General features: G+C 41.7%; 1 protein-coding gene across 1 annotated transcript in view; it reads left to right on the top strand.

The window, feature by feature from the left end:
• The window catches only part of tulp1 (TUB like protein 1), a 115,301-nt gene that overhangs the window by 30,486 nt on the left and 71,370 nt on the right, over positions 1-13,445 (top strand). Inside the window, 1 exon segment of the mRNA NM_001016482.2 lies at positions 9,294-9,392. Within this exon segment, the coding sequence (NP_001016482.1) occupies positions 9,294-9,392 (99 nt within the window).

The raw sequence follows: 13,445 nt of genomic DNA, 5'->3' as shown, positions 1-13,445 counted from the left end.
GAAGTAAAATGGCCAAATTCATTTTGACCAATACATCTAAGATAATGTTATTAATACAATAACCACTTCTAATACTGCAAATTCTGTATGATATATATGTTATAACAGTTCTAGATTTGGCAGGAGGTGTCAATAATTCCTTAAGTCTTTATAAAGGGAAGGCATCAGATGTTTTTTTCAAAAAAAGACACGTGTGACAATTTTTTTTGCTGCGTGACATTTTTGCCATTTCACTCATTTTTCACTGTTTTGCTAATCTTTTCAAAGATTTCCAAATTTTTTGGTGAAGCGAAACGGGACAGCTTCGCTCATCACTAGCAGCTACTCGTTATGGTTACTAAACACAAGAAAATACCCTGTCATAGACAGTACTGAGAATTGCCTCTGGTAAGACACACGTAGAGACAGTTATCAGTAAATTTTTATCAGTAAAAATTTATACTAACCTATCTATACACTCACATATATAAACCATATATACCAACGTTAACTGTAGAATTTTTGTATCACATTAGCCTTGGATATTATGCGTGTTCAAATCATCCAAGCCCCTCTTAAAGGCATAAACAGATTCTGCCATCACAACATCACTTGGCCTCACTGCCCTCACCGTGAAAAACTACCCACGCTGCTTCAAATGAACGTTCCATTCTTCTAATCTAAAGGGGTGACCTCTGGTGCACTGATCAGAAAAACACCCCCTATCTGTCTATAATTTTTATTTATTTATTAACATTGATTTATAAAGCGCCAACATATTCCACAGCGCTGTACAATAAGTGGGTTTCATACATTGGACATACAGAGTCACATATAAAGCAACCAATAACTGATAGAGGTGAAGAGAGCCCTGCACAAAAGAGCTTACAATCTACAAGGAGACCCAAGGGGGTTGGTTCACTAAAGTGCGTTAAAATGAGCGCTATTTATAGCATTCCTTTAAAATGTTAGCGCATCTTATTTTTTGCGACTTAACACACGATTCACTAAAAGGATACTTGCGTTAATTTAGACGTGATGTTGTTTGCGTTATTTGAGACTTCCTCTTCAGTCACTGAGGAGAAGGAGCCAAGAATAGACTGGGTAGCATGTAGGGAGGGAGGTGAATGGTTATGGGTATTGTGCAATGTCACTTCTGATGGTGTCAATTTTATTTCTAAAGTGCTCTGCAATAACTTGAGCAGTAACTGAAGCACACAGAGGGGGAGGAAAAGGGGACAGCAGAGAGTTAAAGGTAGAGAAGAGTTGTGCAGGTTTTTTAGAGAGGGAGTGCAGTTGTTTAGCTTGGCAGAGGGTGGTATTATAGGAAAGCAGAGCAGATTTGTAGTTGCAGAAATCTGATTCTGACCTGGATTTGCACTGGCAGTGCTCAAGTGTACCTGACTGTCTTTGGAGGGCTTTGGTATGAGCAGTGTGCCAGGATTGAAGTGGTTTGGGCCTCGTGTGTTTTGTCTTGGCAGGAGCAAGCTCATTAAAGTAGACCTGTCACCCTGATATAAATCTTGTTTCCTTCAGTCTTGGGAATATACAATCACAGCCAGCAGGTAGGCGCCATTTTGTGGGCACTGTTATTAAGGCAAGCTTTGTATCACCCCAAAATCTTGTGTATGTGCCAGATTGGTGGACCTAATGCCCTTGCCCATGCACTGGCTACAAAATTAGATGGTGAGAAGGTAGGGAGAATGTGCTGAATGGAAATGGAATGTGCTGAATGGAAAGTTTAAGTAATTGTCTGCCCCGCCTGCTGGGATTTTTAAATGTATTTATAATAGGTTTGAATGTGTTAATATAAAAATGAATTCTGGTTCCATGTTTAATTTAATTAAAGGACTTGTATTATACAGCTTTTCATGTATGGGTGACAGGTCCACTTTAAGGGCAATGGTGAGTGTGCTGTAGTAGACAGAAGTAGCCTGATTAGGACAAGAGATGGACAGGATGTTAGAGTGAAGAGGAAGAAGAGAAATGTGACTTGTTTAGGGATTGCAGGTCTCTGTACATGCATGTTTGGGGGACTGCAGAGGGTGTAGAGGGAATTAGTGATAGTTGAAATGTGAGCAGATTGTGATCCGAGAGGGGGAAAGGGAAGTTAGTGAAGTTGGAGATAGAACAACATTTTGTAAATATAAGATCCAGGGAGTTTCCATTGGAGTGAGGAGGGGAATCAGAGCACAGAGATAACCCAAATGAAGATGTTAGTGAAAGAAGATTAGAGACAGCAGGGGCCTTAGGATTGTTAACAGGTATGTTAAAGTCACATAGTACAATGGATGAAAATAAGAAAGCCAAGCAGAAAAGTTGTCAAAGAATTGTGAGGTTGGTTCAGGAAGTCGGTATATGACTGCAATGCGAAATGGACCAGGGGAGAAGAGCCTAATAGAGTGAACCTCAAATGAGGAAAATGAAAGAGAAGGAGGAGGTGGAAGGACTTTAAATGAACAGTGGAGAGAGAAGGAGTCCTACCCCACGCCCTGCCCTGTTTCCAGGCCTGGGAGTGTGAGTAAAGTGTAGACCCCCAAAGGACAGAGCAGCAGGTGAGGCAGTGTCAGTAGAGGAAAGAAGTAGAAATGGAAGCGGAGCACAGGCTGACTCTCAATAAAAACACCTTTTTATTTAGATCATTAAAATCATAACAAAGAGCACGACTTAACGCGTTTCGCGGCTACATGCCACTTCCTCAGAAGCTGAGCCAGTGACCCCAACCACCTTAGTTTAAATACACACCCAACACTCCCCCTAATACAATTAAGTATTAACCCCTTGGGTGACCAACAAGTTAAAACCAAGCCTATTATGTACAAAGGTATAATAAAACACATTTATTTATTCCTTATCATTTTTCCTTTAATTTTTTCATATTTTTTCTCAATTAAACCATCTCGCCCTGTTTCCTTTTTTTCTATTCATTAGTCGTTATATTATAATTATTAGAAACAAGAGGAGGGAAACAAGGAAAGAGGAAAAAAGAAAAAGAGGAAAGAGAAAGGGGAATAGTAGCATAAGAAATATTAATCAAGTCAGTTAAGTATAAATAATTGAGTATAGGATGATACATACATATCATTTGTTATGATGTTGACCGCAAAAGTCCCACCCACATTAAAAAAATAAATCAAATCCAAAAGTCAAACACAAAAATCAAATGAAAATGAAGTAGAAAGAGTTACACTCCCACTCCCTATTGAGGCGTATTGTTCAGTGGTTCTCGGCCGATAGATCCAATAAACCTCTCTTTCGAGCAGTTTCATGTCCACATCACCTTTCCTAATATTGGCCCTAGGTTTATCTATGACCTGGAATGTCACCCGACTGCAGTTATCGTGCTTTTCAGCCACGTGTTTAGCTATCGCTGACTTAAAGTCACCCCTCTCTATAGCTGATAGGTGTTCCAAAAATCTGGTCCCAGCATTTCGTATGGTTTTCCCTACATACTGTGCCCAAACTCAGAGGTAGCAAGATACACTATGCCCTTAGACAGGCAGTTAAAGTATTGAGGTATATCATAAGTGTGTCCCGTATAAGTGCAAACAAATGTACCAGGCCTTGCACCTGTTCCTGCCGCATCTAAATGTGCCCTTGTGGCGTAACCATCCAGCTCCTGATTCACTACCTCCTGTAGTATACAGACTCTTAGAGACCCATGACGCCACATTCCTGGCTCTCCGAAAAGAGAACTGTGGCTTCCTCTCCAGGATATCATGTAACACTGGATCCTGTAGAAGAATTCCCCAGTGCTTATTAACACTTCTCTGTATATCATACACCCCACGTCCATATGTAGTACAAAACCTCAATCGACTCCTGGGACCCGTCTTATGGTTTCTTATTGCTCCAGTAGGCCATAATAAATCAGATCTATTCGTGGCCACAGCCCTTTCATAAGCCTTTTGATCACTTCAGTATCGTAACCCCTTTGGATAAATCTATCCCATAGTAGCATAGCTTGTACTTGAAAGGCATCCCATGTAGAACATATGCGTCGAAGACGTAAAAATTGTCCTACTGGGATGCCTCTTATGCAAGCCCTAGGGTGACCACTATTAGCGTGCAGAAGGGTGTTCCGTGTGATAGGCTTAAATAAATCAGTGGTTACAACACCATTACTGATGGAAAATGTCACATCCAGAAATGGTATCTTTATGGGGTCAGTATCATGTATGTATGTATGTATAACTTTATTTATAAAGCGCCACAAGGGTACGCAGCGCTGTACAGAATACAAAATTACACACAGGGAGGACAAGTGATATAATAAATAAATACAATAAATAAATATATGTATATATATATAAGTGCCATGTGGTGTGAGACACAGTAGGAAGGAGGTCCCTGCCCCGTAGAGCTTACAATCTGAGTGGTTGGGTAACATACCGGCACAAATTGGAAGGTAAGAGTGCACTTGGTATGGGCATTTGCCCTTAAGCGCAGGACTGGGCAAAATAATGTTTTAGTGCTCCAGAAGGTAACAGCTGAGCTTTTTCTTAAAGAGAGTGGGTGAGTGTTCCCTACGGAGGGATTCAGGGATAGAGTTCCAGAGGTAAGGAGCAGCGAGATAGAAAGGTTTTAGACGAGAGAGCGCAATGGGTGTGGATGGTGTAAAAAGACGGAGGCTCTGAGAGGAGCAGAGGAGACGACCAGGAACATGTAGGGAGACCAGTGAAGTAATGTAGTGAGGAGCAGAGGAGTGAAGGGCTTTGAATGTCAGCAGAAGGATTTTGTAAGCTATCCTTTGCTTAACAGGCAGCCATGCAAGAGAGCTTAATTGAGGCTGAGCAGGTTCCCTCTTCGGAGAGAGCAGGAGGATCCTGGCAGCAGATTTTAAAATTGATTGCAGGGGAGAGAGGTGGGAGTCTGGGAGGCCGGTTAACAGGAGATTGCAGTAATCTAAGCGGGAAAGTATAAAGGCATGGATTAGTGTTTTAGCTGTCGCTTGTGAAAGAAAGGGGCGTATCTTGGCAATATTGCGGAGGAAAAAGCGGCAGGTTTTGGCAGTGTTATTAATATGGTTAGAGAAGGAGAGGGACTGGTCAAAGATAACCCCAAGGCAGCGTGCAGAATTTACAGGGTTGATGGTCATGCCATCAATAGTGATGGTGAAAGGAGGAGGAGGAGGGCCAGGTTTGGGTGGGAAGACCATGAGCTCTGTTTTAGCTAGGTTAAGTTTGAGCTGGCGTCGGTTCATCCAGGAGGAGATAGCCAGGAGGCAGTTACCAATTTGGGTTTGAACATCAGCAGTTAGTGCAGGGGTGTCTAAATATATCTGGATGTCATCTGCATATAAGTGGTATTTAAGACCAAAAGAAGAAATAAGGTCTCCTAGAGAGAGAGTGTACAGGGAGAACAGCAGGGGACCAAGCACAGAGCCCTGAGGCACCCCCACACTAAGCGGAACCGGGGTAGAGGATTTGTTAGCAAGAGCAACAGAGAAGGAGCGGTTAGAGAGATAGGAGGAGAACCAGGATGCAGCTTGATCCCGGATACCCAGAGAATAGATAATTTGCATAAGAATAGAATGGTCGACAGTATCAAAAGCAGAGGAAAGGTCTAGGAGAATGAGGACCGAGTAGCGTCCTTTGGCCTTGGCAGTCGGGAGATCATTTGCCACTCTACATAAGGCCGTCTCAGTGGAGTGCGCAGGCCGAAAACCAGACTGCATAGGGTCCAGCAGATTATGGGTGCAGAGGAAGTTAGTGACACGAGAAAATTCAAGACGTTCCAGGAGTTTAGAGGCTAGGGGCAGGAGAGAGACGGGACGGTAGTTAGAAAGGCAGGACGGGTCCAGTGTAGCCTTTTTAAGAATGGGTTTGACACATGCTTGTTTGAAGAGAGAGGGAAAAGTACCAGAAGCCAGAGAGGAATTGAATATGTGGGTAAGAGCTGGAGTAAGGGCAGGGGCACACTGTTTTAGTAGGGATGAGGGCATAGGATCCAGTGAGCAGGTAGTAGGCGGAGAGGATCGGAGAAGCTGAGAAACTTCAGACTCTGTTACGAGATTGAAGGAGCTGAATACGGAGAGAGGAGATTTAGGAAGGTTGAGATTACTGGTATCTGAAGGTTGGGAAAATTGTTTGCAGATAGACTTTGCTTTTAAAGAAGTCAGCAAAGTCCTGGGGGGTGTGTTCAGATATGATTGATTCATTAGGTGAAGGATGAAGTAGCACGTTAAATATGGAGAATAAGCGCCGCGGGTTTGATTTATTATTATTTATAAGTGTGTTATAGTATGCTTGCTTGGCCTGGGATAGGGCAGTATTGAGGCACACCATAAGAAATTTATAGTGGAGGAAGTCAGCTTTAACGCGAGATTTCCTCCAAATGCGCTCAGCAGATCGTGCACAGGAGCGCAGAAATCGTGTCTGAGGGTTAAGCCAGGGACGGGGATTGTGGGCACGACTGCGTTGGGGCTGCAGGGGGGCATGGGTGTTAATTGCAGATGATAAAATAGAGTTGTAGGTATTTACCAGTAACTCAGGATCAGAGGAAGCACAGGAGGAGGAGAGGCTAGAACTAAGAGAGAGCAGTTATATCAACCATTCGCGTGTTGCGAATCAGGGTTTTAGGCTGAAAGTTAGAGGGAGAATGAGACACGTGCGAGATAGAAAAAGAGATAAGATGATGATCTGAAAGAGGAAAAGGCTCACTGTTAAATGTAGATAGATCCAGATCTAGAAAATGACCATCCTTATGGGTAGCTGTATTAGTCCACTGCCGGAGATCAAAGGAGGAGGTTAGATGGAGAAATCGAGAGGGCCAGGGCTGAGAGGGGTCATCTATATGGCAATTGAAGTCGCCTAAAATGATTGCAGGGGTGTCAGAGCATAGAAAAAAAGAGAGCCAGGATTCAAAGTCAAAGAGAAACGTAGCCAAGGATTTTGAAGAAGGAGATCTGTAAACAACTGCAACCCGCACAGAGAGAGGGTGGAACAGCTGAACCGTATGCACCTCAAAAGAAGGAAACCTGAAAGTAGGAGGTATAGGGATTAGTTTAAACCGGCAATGAGGGGAGAGCAGAACCCCTACTCCTCCCCCACGGCCAGTAATGCGGGGAGTGTGAGAGAATGAAAGGCCGCCATAAGAGAGAGCTGCCTCAATAGCATTATCATTCTGAGAGAGCCAGGTCTCTGTTATGGCAAAAAGGTGAAAAGACTTGGAGCAAAACAGATCATGAATAAAAGCGGCTTTGTTAGTTACAGAGCGGGTATTAAGAAGAGCACAAGAGAAGGGGAGATAAGAAGAGTGGAGAAGGAGAAGGAGAGAGTGGGAATTTGAATAAGGTTAGACAGGTTAGCGGTTTGTGAGGGTTTTACCAGAAGAAAAGCATTGCGTGGGCGATAGGAAATGGGTATACGGCAGGGACCAGGATTAGGAGAGATATTGTCTGCGGCATGTAATAGCAGTAAGGAGAGGGAGAGGAGGTGTGGGAATGATTTAAAATTGTTATGGTTTTGTGAGGTATTGGTTGGAGGTGCTAGATTTTTCAAAAATGTACAAAGATTATAAGAGCAGCAGCGTGTAGAATGGAGCAGAGAGGAAGATATTGTTATAGAGTAGGGATAGTCAGCTGTTCAGGGCCACAGTGGCGATAGAAATAGTGCAGCAATTACCCAATAAACTAGCAAAATGCAGTATTCAGGGCCACAGTGGAGATGGAAACAGTGCAGCAATTATCGTGACTAATATGATTAGAAGCTTTTTCATGATATTTGCGCTCTTCAGAAATTATTGTATCCAATACGAATTTTTCCCATTCAGGATTCGAACTCGTAATTTGATGAATGTGCCCCTTGGTGTAACTTGCATTTATATTATTTCTACCAAAGTGGATAACTTTGCACTTGTCAACATTGAACCTCATTTTCCATTTTGCTTCCCAGTTTTCCCAATTTAATTAAATCGCTCTGCAATGTGGCAGCATCCTGCATGGAACTTATAGTTCTGCACAATTTAGTATCAACAACAAAAAGAGAAACAGTACTTTATATTCCCACCTCCAGGTCATTAATAAACAAGTTAAAAAGCAAAGGACCAAAAACTGACCCCTGCTGTAATCCACTAACAAAACTGCACCACTCTTTGTAACCTATCCTTCTGCCAGTTCTCTATCCAAGCATAAATATTTTGTCCAAGGCCACTATTCCTCAATTGTAATGTTACCTTTGTGAATAGCTTCAATACAAGCTCAAGGTTCCATGCATTCTAAAGCTTTACTTGTGCACTCTAAAGTGGATCCTTAAGACACTGGTGACGTGATCTGCTGTGTCTCTGCTTCTATGTCAGTGTCTACTTCTTTCCAAAAACTGTAAAAAAACATAGAATCCAGATTCACAAGTTAGGATTTAGCTGGTTCTCCTGCTCTAGCAGTTGCCATACATGAGAATTTTGTTTTTCTTAATCCAAAAAGACACATGCTTTGTTCATCCATACAAATATTTTCCTTACAAATTGTTAACTATCTGAAAAAGTATTACACTATGCATGAGTAACTATAGGGACTCCAATAGCTCCTAAAAGCACTAGCTCTAAGGGTAAAGACACACAGAGCTACTAGTAGCAGCTATTTATCATGGCTACTAAAAAAGACAATGCTGATCATTTACTGCTAATTGTCTCTATGTGTGTTTTAGCAGAGGCAATTCTGAGTATTGTCTATGGCAGGGTATTTTCTGGCGTTTAGTAGCCATGTTAAAGGGACAGTAACACCAAAAAATGAAAGTGTATAAAAGTAATTACTATATAATGTAATGCTGCCCTGTGCTGGTACAACTGGTGTGTTTTCCTTAGAAAGACTACTATAGTTTATATAATAAAGATTCTGTGTAGCCATGGGGGCAGCCATTTACAGGAGAAAAGGCACAGGTTACTTAGCAGATAACAGATAAAACCCCATTATATTCTACAAAGCTTATCTGTTATCTGCTATGTGCCTGTGCCTTTTCTCCTTTTTCCCAGCTTCAATGGCTGCCCCCATGTTGACATAGCAGCTTATTATATAAACTATACTAAACTATATTATATAAACTAGCGTTTCTGTTGCAAACTTACCAGTTTTACCAGCGCAGGGCAACAGTACATTATATTTTAATTACTTTAAAACACTTTCATTTTTTGGCGTTACTGTTCCTTTAAAGTAGCTGCTACTAGAAGCCCAGTGTGTCTTCACCCTAATTACTGCTGTGTTATAAGCTAATTTGACAAGCATTCAAAACCTATCCATGTAGCATTGTCCTTACAATCACAAAGGCGATAATATACCTGAATTAATGGTTATTCCATTTCTGTTTTATTTACAATAGGCTCAGAAGGAGAGTCAGAGGAAGAGGAAGCACCCAAGAAGCCAAAAAAAAAAGGCAGCAGTGAATCAACCTCTGAAAGCAAGGAGACAAAACAAAAAGGTTGGAATTGTTGTCTTGGCCCTATTTATTTATCTTGCTAACATGCCATAGAGAAACTTTTGAGCATACAGTAAACATATCCTAGATCCAAAAATACCTCTTTCACCTGAATATGACTATGCTCGCATTGGAGCCTGTCTGTGGTTTCTGTTATTATGATTATGGACCCCGCTAAGAAACTATTGTTTGATGTGGAAAGAATTCTATATTCCTTAGAGCTCATTTACAACTGCTTAGTGCTGTTTGTAGTTATGCAAAGTTGCATGCAGTTGTTGCAAAAATGAATCCATTCATTAAATTTCGTACACTTATAGTTGCACTTTGTGACACTCAGCCTACCTCATCTCCTGTTCCAAATGGAGTGCAGTGTGCCTACTGCTGCAAAGGAACCCTGGAGCTACAGCCACCTGGTGACAATAACTGCAACTTTTGTCTAAAGAATTGGGTGCAGTCATTTTGATAATGAACTGGCGAAATCCAAACATCAAAGATTTTAAGCACAACTGCATTAATACACAATGCAGTACATTTCCCTTTGTCAGGTGACACCTGATGAAGGGACACTCCCCCAAAATGTTGTGTTTCCACTTTTAACTCATTGGCCACAATTGTGACAGTGGCCATTTAATTACCACTTTTACACTGGAATTATAGAAAAAAATACTGCATTATAGGTAAAAAAAATAGGGCAAAATTGCACTTAGCACAATGTGCTAATTTTGGCAGTAAATGAGCCTTTATGTCTTTCTGAATGCACGAAAGCCCTTGAATACACAGTATACACATAAATAGAATGAGTCATACACTTGCATATATAGAAGTAAAATTCACAAAAGCCATAACTTTACTGTAAATTATACCTTTTCTACTGGTGCTTAGTGATATCATCAGTTATAATTGGTGCTTAATGATGTAATTTCTGTCACATGGCTAAAAACTTGCATACTATAATAAATAAAGTACCCCCTGTTGAAAAATATGAGGATATTAGAAGTCACCTTGGAGTTCCATGATCTGTATAAAAGCCATTGGTCCCATATGATCATGGAACACTTTACTGCCCTATATTTTACAAAAGGGAATTCTTTATCACAAAAAAACTTTTGCTAAGATTGACCCATGTGCCCACAGGGGTAATCTTATGTCTTCCACCTTACAGTTCTTATGAGTGAATTTTACTTTGCATATATCATGTACCTTGTAGAAGGCTATTCTTGAGAGAGTTAAAGATACACAGCCTTTCCTACACCTCCTGCAGGGTACACAGTCCCTGAGGGTTGACTAGGACTGTAACCAGTGGAGGAGTGTCAGTGTAGAATCAGAAGGCAGAAATCATAGACAGTCAGGCAGCAGAGGTTCAATCACAAAAAGTCAGGCTGAAGGTCAGGAACACAGAAGCAGCTTTACCAAATTTAGTGCCTCACAAGTAGCAATGATCAATTTGCAATGAAGAGAGGGATGAGTTTCTATTTATGTGCAGAGTGCAAGCATGGTACATCAATTTAGGTGTATGTATATGGAACATGCACAGGTCTGGGTGTGCATTTATATCAGGATGCACACACCATGTTGTTGGTCAACCTTGATCTGTACCAGTATGTGCCAAAATTTGTGTTGATTCGAGTGCAACCTCAATGGTACCTGATATTGCCCCCCTAAGGCATGTTCTCTGGACGTGTGTTAGCTGAACATGTCCTAGCCAGTTTGTTAGGAAAATCTTTATGAAACTGCTTAATCAGTTGAGGAGCAGTAACTTCCAAGGAACTGTCCTCTGGGGGGAAAATGTTTCGATTGGATTAAATAATGCAACTCCCCCCTAAAGTTTCTGGAATCGAGAATATCCTGCACTTCAAATTCTTCCATGCTTTGAACAATGGTTTAGGAACATGAAAAGAATTTGTCAGAATTCTTTTAAGGAGAGAAACATGAAACACAGGATTAACGTGACCATGTTGTGGAATTTCAGACAGGAGATCTCTGGCGGTAGAATTGGAGTTTATTGACAAGGCATGTGGATTCTGAACAGCAGATAGGCAGAATAAAGCACAAAAGGAGTGGAAGGGTTTTTGTACCCTCTTACAAACATAGTTGTACCATAAGGGAGTTTTAGGGAGTTAACTGTGGGGTAGAACAAAGCCATGAGAACCAAAAAGGAGTTTCAGGACTGTGTCCTTGCAGCTGGCCTGTATGATGGTAAATCAGTACACATTAAGACCCACTGCTCAGGATGCACTCTGAAATGCAGGGTATCTTAAAACTGCCCATGAAGTATGTCATGGGCAACTTGAAACTGTACTAGCCACTGACTAGGTGCACAACTCTGCAGGTTAACCCCTGTTGGCAAAGTGGCTCCATCCTGCATGGAACTTTTTGTACAATTTAGTATTATCAGCAAAAATAGAAACAGTACTTTCTAGGTCCACCTCCAGGTCATTAATAAACAAATTAAAAAGCAAAGGATCAAAGACTGACCCCTGCAGTACTCCACTAACAACACTGGCCCAATTAGAAAATGTTCAATTTACCACCACTCTTTGTAATCTATCCTTTAGCCAGTTCTCTATTCAAGTACAAATATTATGTTCTAGGTCAATATTCCTCAATTTTATCATTAACTTTCTATGCGGTACTGTATATAATGCTTTATCAAAGTCCAAGTAGATGATATCCACTGCCATTCCAGGGTTGTGGTTTCTGCTCACCTCCTCATAAAAGGCAATTAAATTAGTCTGGCAAGATCTGTTACACATAAAACCATGCTGATTTGTACATAAAACCTGCTATTGTACAGTGTGATTTGCAATGTAAATTATGTAATGTACTGTAAATGTAAATGTAAAAATTATCCTATCCCTTATTACCTCTTCCAAAATCTTTCCTACCACTGATGTCAGACTAACAGGCCTCCTCTGTTGCGGGGACACCCTCCACCTTCTATTAGGCGCGTGTGCGTCTGTCTCCCTTTTTATGTACATGTGCGCCCTTTGATGCACGCACATGTGTTTTCTCGCTCGCCACGTGTGTGACGTCATTTTGCCGCCAAATTCAAATATCCGAATATTTCAAGTGCTTACTGCCCTGTGTGCCCTGATAGTTCCTGGGTGTGTTCTTTGTACTATTTTGATCTGTTCTGACTCCTGCCTGTTCTTGACCATTCTTGTATTGCTGCCTGAACCGACCTTTGCCTGTTTTGACTACTCTTCTGGATTCTGTTTTGGTACTGTGCTGCCTGATCGTTGCTTGACCTCTGACTACGCTGACTCGTTCCTCTTCTTCCTGCCACATGGTTTTGGTTCCCTTGCCTGCTCAGAACTCTCCCTTGGGTCTCTCACTATAAGACCTGGCGGCATCCAAGTAGCGAAGGGCTCCTCCCGACATGAAAGGCTGCTGTTAAAGGCTGAAGCATGAGCCGTGACCGGACCCTTGGCGCCTGTTCTGAGTTTTGGGATACCGACTGTGACAATCTCTTTCTGAATAACGAAACCACATTAACAATTTGCCAGTACCTCTGCACCATGCCAGACCTCAATGAATCATGAAAAATTAAGTGAAGAGGTTTGGCAATCACAGAGCTAAGCTCGTTTAATACCCTGGGATAAATACCATATGGTCCTGGCAGCATTATTGTTGCAGTCATGGAATGCAGATAAAGCCTCTAAGGTGAGTCTTTGCAACCTCCCATTCAAGGGATCACTGTTGCTTGGAGCAAAACTGGAAGAGTCTATGGCAGTCCAGTCCTTGTTGCAACTATACAGTACAATAATCTAAAGTTCAAGGGTAAGATGAACTACCAGAGTTTCCGTTACTAGTGGCGGGAGACTGGTGTGCACTCTTACCTGCAGATGCGCTGGTCCCTGGACTTGTCCTGGGTGGCGAACCCCAGCTGGCTTGGTGCAGGTGCGCACAGGCATGCACTTGTGCCTTTTATCTATGATGGAATAAAGACTGGATTTTAATCTTATCCTCATGGTGCTCCGCTATTTATTATCTTTCTATTTTTGCTTGGCTTTTGGACCTTTGGGAGTGGGTCTGCGTGACAGCACACTTGGGCTT

Source organism: Xenopus tropicalis, chromosome 2 (genome assembly GCF_000004195.4).
Source record: "Xenopus tropicalis strain Nigerian chromosome 2, UCB_Xtro_10.0, whole genome shotgun sequence".
Taxonomy (NCBI): domain Eukaryota; kingdom Metazoa; phylum Chordata; class Amphibia; order Anura; family Pipidae; genus Xenopus; species Xenopus tropicalis.
Note: the sequence above shows the minus strand (reverse complement) of the source record. Positions and strands in the feature narration are given on the sequence as shown.